General features: G+C 50.3%; 1 protein-coding gene across 5 annotated transcripts in view; it reads right to left on the minus strand.

Annotated features, from left to right (window-relative positions):
- Positions 1 to 3,515: 3,515 nt before the first annotated feature.
- Positions 3,516 to 13,365, minus strand: part of LOC126968898 (histone deacetylase 7-like) — a 110,795-nt gene continuing 100,945 nt past the window's right edge. For all 5 annotated transcript variants that reach the window (XM_050814054.1, XM_050814050.1, XM_050814051.1 and 2 more), the window contains 2 exons: positions 8,168 to 8,625; positions 3,516 to 5,310 (listed from right to left, as the gene is read on the minus strand). In XM_050814054.1, coding sequence (XP_050670011.1) covers positions 5,250 to 5,310; positions 8,168 to 8,625 — 519 coding nt within the window. In that variant the 3' untranslated portion in view covers positions 3,516 to 5,249. The remainder of the gene's footprint in view (positions 5,311 to 8,167; positions 8,626 to 13,365) is intronic.

Below are 13,365 nucleotides of genomic sequence, written 5' to 3' on the forward strand. Positions count from 1 at the left end.
AGTAAGGTTGAAGACATTAAATCTTTGGAAAACCACTCTATCCCCACACCCAGAGGTTCTAAATGAGGTGATTGAAAAGGAGCCTCTGCTGTTGGCAGTAAGTGATAGATCTCCAAAGGAATACATATTCGATAAGAGATACAAAAAACAACTGTATGAAGAACTGAAAGAGGACCTCAATACAAAAAACCTCAGGATTTTCACAGATGGCTCAAAGACAAGGTCGGGCACGGGATACGGAGTGTTCTCGGATGACCTAAATATAAGAATAGCTGCATCACTAGGAGCTCATAACACTGTCTTCCAAGCAGAATGTATGGGTATCATAGAAGCAGTCACTGCTACTTTGACTCGAATGGTAAAAGACTACTCCATCCGCATCCTTTCAGATAGCAAATCAGTACTACAAGCCCTACAAAGCCACACTATCACCTCTAAGCTAATATACAACTGTCACCAATGTCTGAGGGAGTTATGCGAAAATAACAACCAAGTAACTCTTCAATGGATAAAGGGTCACAGTAACTCACGAGGGAATGATGCCGCTGATGAATTGGCCAGGAGAGGCTCAGCGATGACAGCAAAAGGACAAGAACCAACTATCCCTCTCCCGCCTAGCTGGCCTACGAAGGTAATACGCCAACACACCAAGGAATTACATAATAAGTACTGGATGAAAGTAAGTGGGTGTAGACAAGCAAAAGAAGCTCTACCTCAAATAGACCCCAAGCTCTCTCGCAAGCTAGTAAAACTTCCACGACCTAGGTTACGGAAAATAACTCATGTACTAACGGGTCACGGCCCTTTTAACAAGCATCTGTTCAATGTAGGTGTCACCGACAGCCCACTGTGCAGAGCCTGCACGGAGGCGGACGAAACAGCCGCACACGTCATTTTGGAGTGTGGCCTCATACCGGGCCAAACACCTGGGGTCACCGAGGACTCTCCCCGAGGTCATGGGTGACATCAGAGGTTTGATACATTACCTTGAGGAACTGGGGTGGCAGGATTAGCCGCCCTCCTCACCACGCAAAATAGGCGCGCTGTAGTCGTCGAGTTGCGGATAATAGCCCGTGATAACCTATAACCTATATAGAGGAATTCACTCCAATTTAAACGCCGCCCACCATGGGCTGCGTTCAAGCGGCAGTTGACGACGTGCTTACACAGATCGCCCGCTGAAATCGAAGATTTGGGTGATTTTAACGGCCACAATGCCGAATGGTTTAGGTCAGGTACCACAAACTACGCAGGGCGTTCTGTGCATAATTTGAATTGGCATATGGTCTATCCCAATTGGTTGAGTCGCCAACGCGGCTCCCGGATGTGCATAGCCACATGCCGTCCTTATTAGATCTTTCTGTTACCAGGTCTTTGTAGAGGCCCCTCTCGGAATGACCATTGCCTGGTCAGGAGTTTAGTACCTATCCAACGGCCGCGTCGCAGAACACCAGCTACCCGCCGCGTTTAGCAGTCAGCAGATTGGGATAGGATGCGTTCTTTTTTTGCATCCTACCCTTGAGGCAAGGTTTGTTTCCCTTCGGATGATCCGAGCGCAGGCACTGCGCCGTTCCAGTAGCCGATGTGATACTACAGGGCATGGGTATTTTTATACCAAGCTCTGTAGTACTGATCGGCGGCAGATCACAGCCCTGGTTCGATGCGTCAGTTTAAGCAGCACCTGACTGCAAAAAACAGGCGTATCGAATGGGTTGCGGCGATGGGCTCAGAGGCTCTATTTGCCTCCTACTCGACTCTTGACGACAAATGAAAAACACCGCCGACCATCCCGCGGTGTCAGAGTTCTATGCCTGAAGTACAGTTATAGGAAGTCGAGCGGGCCGGATGACATGTCTCAAATCGTGCTTAGAACGTGTGCCCCTGAGTTGATGCCGGTGCTAACGCGTTAATTCCGGCACTCATATACAAAGGCGTAATCCCTGACTCATGAATGCCAGCCCTAGTCCATCCAATCAAAAAAATAGAAAACAGTTGGATTCGCTAGCCTACAGCTATTACCTCCCTGCTCTCCAAAATCATGGAGAGCATAATTAACCGCCAGCTCTTTCTTGCTTTACCTAAAAGGTCACCAATTGATCAACGACCCACGGCTTTCGCCATGGTCGTTCGGCAGGCGATCTTCTGGTATACCTTACACATAGATGGACGGCTATCTGGTTAGTCTGCTTATAGCGAAGGCCTTTGATCGGTATGGCACAAGGTGCTTCTCTCAAAACTTCCATTATTTGGGCTTCCCGAGAGCTTATGCAAGTGGACCTCCAGCTTCCTCGCTGGGTGGGTCATACAGGTCGTTGTCGACGGTTCTTTCTCGAACCCGAAGCCCGTGAACGCCGGGGTGCCCTAAGGCTGTGTGCCTTCACCCACACTGTTCCTTCTGCATATCAATGACATGTTGGACACCTCCAAAATACACTGCTATGCAGACTCTCTCGGGAAATCGTCGACCAGTGCCGGGTAAAACTTGTGTCTTCTATCGAGTCCTCTTTTGAGAAGGTCGCGGAATGGGGAAAATTGAAATTGGTAATAGAAACTCTGATCTGGCGCACCCCTGTATCTCTCTCTGTACCCCTCGATCCATTTGTCCGCATGCTACGCAGATCAGCTCAAATTGTCGGGGACTCAGTGCTCTGTGAACCGCTGGACCACTTGGCGTAGAGAATTCGCTTCATTGTGTGTCTTCTATCGCATTTATCACGGGGAGTGTTCCGAAGAGCTGTTTCACCTGATTGCTGCCGTTGAATTCCACCTTCGCACGACATGCCAATAGGATATCATCCCCACCATCCAGATGGTCCATGGATGGACATCCAGATGTGTGGCGGTAAGTTTCCTGAAAACCGCAATGTAGAGGACACTGTTGCGGTTTTCAGGAAACTTTTTTCCACGTACTACAAAGCTGTGGACTGAGCTTCCTTGTGCGATGTTTTTGGGACGATACGACATGGGTATCTTCAAAACAAGCGCATACACCTACCTTCCTTAAAGGCCGACAACGCTCCTGTGATTGGCATTGCAAGAGAATGTGGGCGGCGGTGATCACTTAACACCAGGTAATCCGTACGCTGGTCTGTCCTCCTTTTCCATAAAAAGTGTAACTGCTGCTCAATCCGTAACCACTCTGAAGTAGCCTCCCGCCAGACAGATTCCAAATCTTCTAATAGATTCCACCACAGCTAGGGGTCTCCAATTCATACGCATGATACTTGACTTCTTCCCTACTGGTTTTCCGACTAAATTAAGCCTATGTTGTGGGTTTAAAATTACGCACGTAGGCGGTGGTGGTGGTGATAGATTACCATTAAGTGAGTAACAGGCTAGTTTGTCTTCCTAAGCAACGGGCTATTGGATAGCTTCTTCCTCAAAGTTTATATCTGCCAGAATCCACCCACAGTTGAGGCTGACCTCTGGCAGTTAATAGTAGACATTGAACTGTTGTAGCAGGCCGAAATAGGCTTACATGAGAGAACTCCGTTAGTGTAATAAAACGAATAACATTAATTCCAAATATATATATTTAATACGTATATACATTAAATAATAACTCTTAAGTTAACAATAAAATTTTTAAAGACACAACATTGTTTAAATCTGTTTATCGCAACCAACCAAACAAGTATCGCACCCGGAGGCACGTGTCCGAGTCGTCGGGGCTCGTCCCCTTGAGCGTCCGGAGGCCGGGGGCAAGTCACCGTGTGTCACATATAATATTAATATTTCTTCCAACAAATATAAACATCTATAGTTACAATTAGTGTACGACTCTGTCCAACACGATATCAACACCCAATATACAAATATATTTCAATACAACTAAACGATCGGCTCTGCCATAATAAATACATCTTCAGCGCTCACGCACACTCATACATACACACATATACATCAACAAAAATAGATTCACAGATCTATATAAATATTCTCATATAAAAATAACTAACTAACGGCGAATATTGTAACTATCGCCCGCCCCCTCCCGGTCCTCCCCCCGGCGCGGCGTGCTCTGAGCGATGTATCTTTGGTATCGGCTCTGGCCCGCGAGCCTCACACGTACATACTTAGTCTGGCCATAAATACTGTTACAATTAAATATAAACAAAATATATTACATTTGAATTTGGAATCTGTCATTTTTATATGATTGTTCATTGAGTTTTTTCATTTTGGCGCCAATACATTGTACAATATGTTGCGATATCGCCATAGTCTTGGTATAAGTAAAATGTTTGTGTACCGGGCTGTTAATACGTATAATGAGACCTCCTCTGTTTGTGACTACTGAAAGCAGAACTACGTCTAGAAGAAGCACCTAGAACCATGTCGCGTATTTTAAAAGATGATTTAGGACTTGCAGCCTATAAGAGACGTCTACGACGGGACTGGTCATTTCTTAACTGATAATTTAATTTAAAAAATAATAGGGTGTTAAAATCGAAACAACCACTAAAACGGTACGCCGAGGGAGAACACAGAAAAATTTTGTTTATGGATGAGATTTTTTTACACTTGAGCAACATTTTAACAAACAAAATGACCGTATTTATGATCAAAGCTCTAAGGAAGCTTCCCAATTAGTCGACAGAGTGCAACTTTGGCACTATCTGATTGGTGGATGGTTTGGGGTATTAGCTATAAAGGAGTGACTGGAAAAAGGTATCAAAACATCGGCACAAGTGTATCAAGATACCGTTCTTGAGAAGATAGTGAAGCCTCTTAACAACACCATGTTCAATAACCAAGAATGGTCCTTCCAGCACGACTCGGCGCCGGGTCATATCGCTCGATCTACGCAGTCTTGGTTGGAAACGAACATTTCGGGCTTCACCTGAGATGAAGACTGGCCGTCATCTAGCCCCGATCTTAATCTGCTGGATTATGATTTATGGTCAGTTTGAGAGAGTACGACTTGTATTAAACGCCATGATAATGTGGAATCCCTAAAACAATCAGAACGATTGGCAGTGAAAAATTTACTCATAGAAAGAGTGCGTGCTTCTATTGATAACCTATATAGGCCTCAACGTAAAAGTAATAAATGTTATTTGCAATAGATTTTTTTTTCTTTGTTTCAGTATTTATGGCGAGACTAGGTATATACAACAAAAAAGTTACAATTTATCATAATATACAATACATTTTGTACATGAAACATTAACAGAACACTTTAAAGCTTCGTAACGTTGTAGTAGTTGTTGCGGGAATGTGCGGTGCGGCGACGGCGGCGGCGACGGTCACTTGAGGTCGTCCTGCTCCATGGGCTCCTCGGGCACCGAGCGCGAGCTCTCCGAGCGGCTGCGGACAGAACAGGCGGTACAGTGAGGCCGCACGGCGAGCGACGGACAGACAGAGGGCGCCGGCGTTACCTGAGCGCGGCGGGGTGGTGCATGGAGAGCGTGGCCATGGCGGCGGCCGTGTCGGCGGCGTCGCAGTCGGGCGGGGGAGGGGCTCACCTGAGCGCGGCGGGGTGGTGCATGGAGAGCGTGGCCATGGCGGCGGCCGTGTCGGCGGCGTCGCAGTCGGGCGGGGGAGGGGCTCACCTGAGCGCGGCGGGGTGGTGCATGGAGAGCGTGGCCATGGCGGCGGCCGTGTCGGCGGCGTCGCAGTCGGGCGGGGGAGGGGCTCACCTGAGCGCGGCGGGGGTGGTGCATGGAGAGCGTGGCCATGGCGGCGGCCGTGTCGGCGGCGTCGCAGTCGGGCGGGGGAGGGGCTCACCTGAGCGCGGCGGGGTGGTGCATGGAGAGCGTGGCCATGGCGGCGGCCGTGTCGGCGGCGTCGCAGTCGGGCGGGGGAGGGGCTCACCTGAGCGCGGCGGGGTGGTGCATGGAGAGCGTGGCCATGGCGGCGGCCGTGTCGGCGGCGTCGCAGTCGGGCGGGGGAGGGGCTCACCTGAGCGCGGCGGGGTGGTGCATGGAGAGCGTGGCCATGGCGGCGGCCGTGTCGGCGGCGTCGCAGTCGGGCGGGGGAGGGGCTCACCTGAGCGCGGCGGGGTGGTGCATGGAGAGCGTGGCCATGGCGGCGGCCGTGTCGGCGGCGTCGCAGTCGGGCGGGGGAGGGGCTCACCTGAGCGCGGCGGGGTGGTGCATGGAGAGCGTGGCCATGGCGGCGGCCGTGTCGGCGGCGTCGCAGTCGGGCGGGGGAGGGGCTCACCGGAGCGCGGCGGGGGTGGTGCAGGGAGAGCGTGGCCATGGCGGCGGCCGTGTCGGCGGCGTCGCAGTCGGGCGGGGGAGGGGCTCACCTGAGCGCGGCGGGGTGGTGCATGGAGAGCGTGGCCATGGCGGCGGCCGTGTCGGCGGCGTCGCAGTCGGGCGGGGGAGGGGCTCACCTGAGCGCGGCGGGGTGGTGCATGGAGAGCGTGGCCATGGCGGCGGCCGTGTCGGCGGCGTCGCAGTCGGGCGGGGGAGGGGCTCACCTGAGCGCGGCGGGGTGGTGCATGGAGAGCGTGGCCATGGCGGCGGCCGTGTCGGCGGCGTCGCAGTCGGGCGGGGGAGGGGCTCACCTGAGCGCGGCGGGGTGGTGCATGGAGAGCGTGGCCATGGCGGCGGCCGTGTCGGCGGCGTCGCAGTCGGGCGGGGGAGGGGCTCACCTGAGCGCGGCGGGGTGGTGCATGGAGAGCGTGGCCATGGCGGCGGCCGTGTCGGCGGCGTCGCAGTCGGGCGGGGGAGGGGCTCACCTGAGCGCGGCGGGGTGGTGCATGGAGAGCGTGGCCATGGCGGCGGCCGTGTCGGCGGCGTCGCAGTCGGGCGGGGGAGGGGCTCACCTGAGCGCGGCGGGGTGGTGCATGGAGAGCGTGGCCATGGCGGCGGCCGTGTCGGCGGCGTCGCAGTCGGGCGGGGGAGGGGCTCACCTGAGCGCGGCGGGGTGGTGCATGGAGAGCGTGGCCATGGCGGCGGCCGTGTCGGCGGCGTCGCAGTCGGGCGGGGGAGGGGCTCACCTGAGCGCGGCGGGGTGGTGCATGGAGAGCGTGGCCATGGCGGCGGCCGTGTCGGCGGCGTCGCAGTCGGGCGGGGGAGGGGCTCACCTGAGCGCGGCGGGGTGGTGCATGGAGAGCGTGGCCATGGCGGCGGCCGTGTCGGCGGCGTCGCAGTCGGGCGGGGGAGGGGCTCACCTGAGCGCGGCGGGGTGGTGCATGGAGAGCGTGGCCATGGCGGCGGCCGTGTCGGCGGCGTCGCAGTCGGGCGGGGGAGGGGCTCACCTGAGCGCGGCGGGGTGGTGCATGGAGAGCGTGGCCATGGCGGCGGCCGTGTCGGCGGCGTCGCAGTCGGGCGGGGGAGGGGCTCACCTGAGCGCGGCGGGGTGGTGCATGGAGAGCGTGGCCATGGCGGCGGCCGTGTCGGCGGCGTCGCAGTCGGGCGGGGGAGGGGCTCACCTGAGCGCGGCGGGGTGGTGCATGGAGAGCGTGGCCATGGCGGCGGCCGTGTCGGCGGCGTCGCAGTCGGGCGGGGGAGGGGCTCACCTGAGCGCGGCGGGGTGGTGCATGGAGAGCGTGGCCATGGCGGCGGCCGTGTCGGCGGCGTCGCAGTCGGGCGGGGGAGGGGCTCACCTGAGCGCGGCGGGGTGGTGCATGGAGAGCGTGGCCATGGCGGCGGCCGTGTCGGCGGCGTCGCAGTCGGGCGGGGGAGGGGCTCACCTGAGCGCGGCGGGGTGGTGCATGGAGAGCGTGGCCATGGCGGCGGCCGTGTCGGCGGCGTCGCAGTCGGGCGGGGGAGGGGCTCACCTGAGCGCGGCGGGGTGGTGCATGGAGAGCGTGGCCATGGCGGCGGCCGTGTCGGCGGCGTCGCAGTCGGGCGGGGGAGGAGCTCACCTGAGCGCGGCGGGGTGGTGCATGGAGAGCGTGGCCATGGCGGCGGCCGTGTCGGCGGCGTCGCAGTCGGGCGGGGGAGGGGCTCACCTGAGCGCGGCGGGGTGGTGCATGGAGAGCGTGGCCATGGCGGCGGCCGTGTCGGCGGCGTCGCAGTCGGGCGGGGGAGGGGCTCACCTGAGCGCGGCGGGGTGGTGCATGGAGAGCGTGGCCATGGCGGCGGCCGTGTCGGCGGCGTCGCAGTCGGGCGGGGGAGGGGCTCACCTGAGCGCGGCGGGGTGGTGCATGGAGAGCGTGGCCATGGCGGCGGCCGTGTCGGCGGCGTCGCAGTCGGGCGGGGGAGGGGCTCACCTGAGCGCGGCGGGGTGGTGCATGGAGAGCGTGGCCATGGCGGCGGCCGTGTCGGCGGCGTCGCAGTCGGGCGCGCCGGCCGCGGCGTCCAGCGCGCTGAGCGCCAGCAGCGGCGCGTGGCGGCGCAGCGCGGGCCAGTGCGGCGCGTGCACGGCCAGCGCGGCGGCCAGCGCGGCCTGCGCGTGCGGCGCGGGCGGCCGCCGCAGCTCGTCGGGCGCGGGCGCGGCGCCGGGCTCGCCCAGCAGCGCGCGCACGCACTCCTGCGCGCAGTCGCACATGGCGGCCAGGTCGTAGCCGCCCTCCAGCGACAGCACCACGCGGCCGCCCGCCAGCGTCATGAGGTCGCGCGTCATGTGCGCGAAGCACGCGGCCGACACGCGGTAGCCGCCCATGGGCGCGGGGTGCCCGGCGGCCGCGTCGAACCCGCACGATACCAGCACTATCTCGGGCCCGTACTCCTGCCGACACGTCGTAAACCACCTCGTTAAGATCAATGACTCTGTTGTTGGCTTGCATGTCTTATGTTGCAAGGACTGGCGTAAAATGGCGTATGATGCGAGAAATCCCATTAAGCATAATCGTATTATATTGAACTGTTAATCTAGGGCGATCGTGTAACTATTTTGTGATGATTATTATTTTTGGCAATAAGTAAGCAAAATTTTCAATAAACACTGCCGCACACCGACAACACACTATTGTAATAATATCTATTAAATCATCATTCTTTAATGTATATATAATTAAAGAAAATGTTAAATAAATTAATTAGACTCTACAACTCTAAATATTAAAATAATTTAATAAATTTAAATTAGCAATACAAAGCGACACGTCCGTTAATAACAATGTTCACACAAGAAATGTGAGCTATTGCAGCTGTAAAACATGACCACTCCCTAGCACCTTCTAGAAGAGCTATTACTGTTGGAAGACACGAGCAAGCCTTAGCAACCGCTAGAAGAGCTATTGCAACTGCAAGACACGAACAGTCCCTAGCACCCTCTAGAAGAGCTATTCCGTGCTCTTAAACATCATTTAACTGCGGCTAGAAAACCTTTAGCCGTCTGTCTATTGGTCTTGTGGGGCCGGCTGACCAGTAGTGAGAAAATCCAGTTGTGTACATTGCACGACGTACACGCACTTTCCTTTCCTACTCACCTCCCGTCTGACACCCTAGGTCTCCTGGTAACAAAGAATCCTGTACTTATCTCTATATTTATATATTTTGGTGAATCAGTCATCAATCACAAATATTAGTGGTACTGCAACGTGTACATAGGCCTCCGAAAAAGTTTACGTGATAAATAATTAGTGTTTCTAAATCTGAGTTACCTTGATTCCAGAGAGTAGATTGGTGCCCGTGTTTCAATAATAAGTGTTATCACACACAAACTTGAAGCAGACATTACACTGAACACTACCTAAGTCTGAACACATTTCTCGAGGTTCGTGTGTTTGTGTACATTGATTAAGGCAACCGAGTGAAATCATTGTGTGAATATACTAGAAGAATCATCATTCACCAAGAACTAATAACCACAGTGCATAACCATCACTTGAGGTTCGAAATTAAACTAATTCGAGTCATAGTTTTGTGATAATAAATAAAAGTTATAACGTGAGGGTAATTTTAAATTTTAAATTGCACAAAATATAAACAACTAATCTCGTAACGTCGTTAAGCTCACGTATTAAAACACACGTTTACAAATTTCATTCAACCAAGTGTGTAGTGTGTAGCTGTGCGGTAAAGGGACGTCTAAACATTGCGGCGAACTTGGTTCAATCCCAAGATATTATATAAGTGAACTATTTTAATTTTATTTTATTATTGCTCTATTCAATTTTTTTTTTTTTTTTTTAAATAAGAAAGATTAATTAATCTATGAACAAAGAAACAATGAACATTACTGTTCGTAAGAAGACCACACCTCCTTCTTCAGCACCTGAACCTAAAGTGGACAATGAAAATTTAATATCAGCGATCAGTGATCGAGTTCTCACTTCATTTCGGTCTGAGATTCCGCGTATGTTATCTAGCGCTCTCCACAAAGAGTTATCTGAAATAAAGCAAGAACTGCTTGAATATCGGAAGTCAATTGACTTTTTGAGCAGCTCTCACGATGATTTAATAAAAGCCGTGGAGCGTCTAAGTTCCGAAAATATGCAGCTGAAAAAAGAAAACGGATCTCTGAGCTCTACCGTACTTAATTTATCCGAAAGATTGAACAATCTGGAACAACACCTGCGAGAAAATAATTTAGAATTAAACGGTGTACCTGAGAATCGTTCTGAGAGCTTGCCTAATTTAGTACAACAATGTGCAAATGTTATTGGCCATAAATTTAACGATGCTGATATCGTTCACTGTACGAGAGTCGCTAAACGGGATAAAGATAGCAAGTTACCTCGTGCAATTGTTGTAAAATTCAAAAGCCTAAGATGCAGAGATGAATTCTATTCCGCTGTATTTCGGTATAACAAAGCGAATCCCAATGAAAAACTAAACACCGCATTACTCGGCATAACTGGACATAAAAAACCTGTATATGTCTCGGAACACTTGTCCCCTCAAAACAAATTTTTACACGCTGCAGCCAGGAAAAAAGCCAAGGAGTTAAAGTACTCGTTTGTTTGGATTCGGAATGGAAAAATTTATGTTAGGAAATCTTCTGACTCAAAATACATCTTGATCAGAAATGAAAAAAGTCTTGAATTAATGAGTTAAAACATCTTATTCCTAACGGTACACTTTTTGCAAACGATACTTATTTGACTTTTTTTTTTGTACAAATGGCTATCTCTCTATATTACCAGAATGTAAGAGGTTTAAAGTCTAAAACGATTGATGTGTATAATGCTTTTTTGTGTAATAATTTTGAGATTGTATGCTTAAGTGAAACGTGGTTAAATGTAAATATCAACTCTTCTGAATTGTTCGATGATCGGTATTTTGTAATGCGCAGAGATCGATGTGAAAATTTCCTTAAACATTTTAAAAAAAACCATGGTGGAGGTGTACTTATGGCAATATCTAAAAAGGTTGAATATGTCCTGAGATGCGATTGGCAATCCGATTTGGTGGAGGATTTATGGATTCAAATAAAAGTAGATCCTGTTACTACTATCAATTTATGTACAGTATATTTACCGGATTACCTACCCACCAGCCTATATGTAGAATTTCTTAATAAATGTCAAAATATTATGAGCAGCCATCCAAACCATAAAATCTGCATTATTGGTGACTTTAACTTGGGTAGTATGATGTGGTCGAACCAAACAGGACTTCCTCTAAGCCACGTGTGCGAAAAATCTAGAGCATTGTTTGAGTTTTTCCAGCTGACTTTATCAAAACAACTTAACTACATTCCTAACCACTTAAATAGAATCTTGGACTTGGCGATAACGGATTCCCCTGATACTATCTCACTAAGTCATACCATTGCTGTTTGCCGCTTAGACTCACACCACCCTCCCTTTGAGCTTACCCTACTTAGTGGTCGAGCCCCGTTGCTTGAACTCAACAACTCTATAACTGAGAAACTCTGTTTTCATAAGACCGATTACGAGAGCTGTAATAGGGAAATTCAAGACTTTGATTGGGAGCAGTCGGCTTTGCAACTTGATTGTGATGAGTTCGTTCATTGTTTTTATAACACTTTGCATGAAATAATTGAAAAGTACACACCCAAAACCAAAGTACGCAAAAAATCTTATCCCGTTTGGTTTTCTACTGGGCTAATAAAGTTGCTAAAATCTAAATTTAAATTTCATGTCAAATTTAAAACTTACGGTAATCCAAGAGATTATGATACTTTTGCAATGTTAAGATGTAGAACTAAGGTAGTTTTTGATCAATGTTTTCGCACATATATAAATCGCATAGAGTCTGATCTGGCTATAAACTTAAAAGCGTTTTGGCGTTACACTAAAAATAAGAAAGTCACTAATGCCTACCCAAGACAGATGAGTTACAATAACCGATACGCTAATGATGGCCCTGGCATTGTGAACTTGTTTGCTGATCATTTCTCGTCGGTTTACTCTATGAACGCTAATAGTAATGTGAACTATATTCCTGACTTTCCTCCTTCGGCTTTTTCAATCTGCCAATTTTCAGTGTCTCTAGAAAATGTTATTCAACAGTTTAAATCCATTGATTTATCCAAAAATTCTGGACCAGATGGTATACCACCCATTTTAATTCGTATGTGCGCTGCGAGTCTCGCCAAACCCCTCGTTCTTATTTACAACAAATCACTACAAAATGGAATCTTTCCTGCTTTATGGAAGATTGCTAAAGTATGAGATGTCACAAACTACCGCCCGATAACCATTCTAAGTTGGTTCGCCAAAATCTTTGAAAGGCTTGTGTATGTACATGTCTTTAACCATCTGAAGCCCATCTTAAGCTCACGTCAGCACGGTTTCTTTGCGGGTCGTTCAACTGTTTCTAACTTACTGGTATATACTTCATTCTTATGTGACACAATTAACGATAAGAGTCAGGTTGATTCGATATATACAGATTTTGCGAAAGCTTTTGACTACGTTCACCATTCAGTGCTTTTATGTAAGCTACATCACCTGGGAATTCATGGTAATCTTCACAGATGGCTCACATCTTATTTATCAAATCGTACGCAACTAGTTGCGTTGAGTGGCTTCGAGTCAGTCCCATTTCTTGCTAGCTCTGGTGTGCCTCAAGGCTCAAATCTAGGTCCTTTGCTTTTTTTGGCATTTATAAATGACTTATTATCCAAAATTCAATGTGAGTGTCTGGCGTACGCCGATGATATAAAAATTTTTCGTAAAATAAACGGTCCAGAAGACTGCTCATTGCTGCAAAGGGACATCGAGACTATTTGGCAGTGGTGTAAAAGTAACCGCATGATGCTGAATATAAAAAAGTGTCAACTCATTACATTTACTCGCAAGAAAAATCCATTTGTTCATGATTATTTTATCGATGGTAATGTTCTAGATCGTGTGAATGTGATAAGGGACTTGGGCGTCATCTTTGACTCGGATTTATCCTTCAAAAGCCATTACGATGATATTTGTTCAAAGGCAAATAGGATGTTAAGCTTTGTTTTTAGAATCGCCAGACCATTTAAACAGGAAAACTCCTGGATATTATTATACAAAGGTTTAGTGAGAAGTATCCTGGAGTATTGCTCAGTGATTTGGTC

Source organism: Leptidea sinapis, chromosome 17 (assembly GCF_905404315.1).
Source record: "Leptidea sinapis chromosome 17, ilLepSina1.1, whole genome shotgun sequence".
In the NCBI taxonomy this organism is placed as follows: domain Eukaryota; kingdom Metazoa; phylum Arthropoda; class Insecta; order Lepidoptera; family Pieridae; genus Leptidea; species Leptidea sinapis.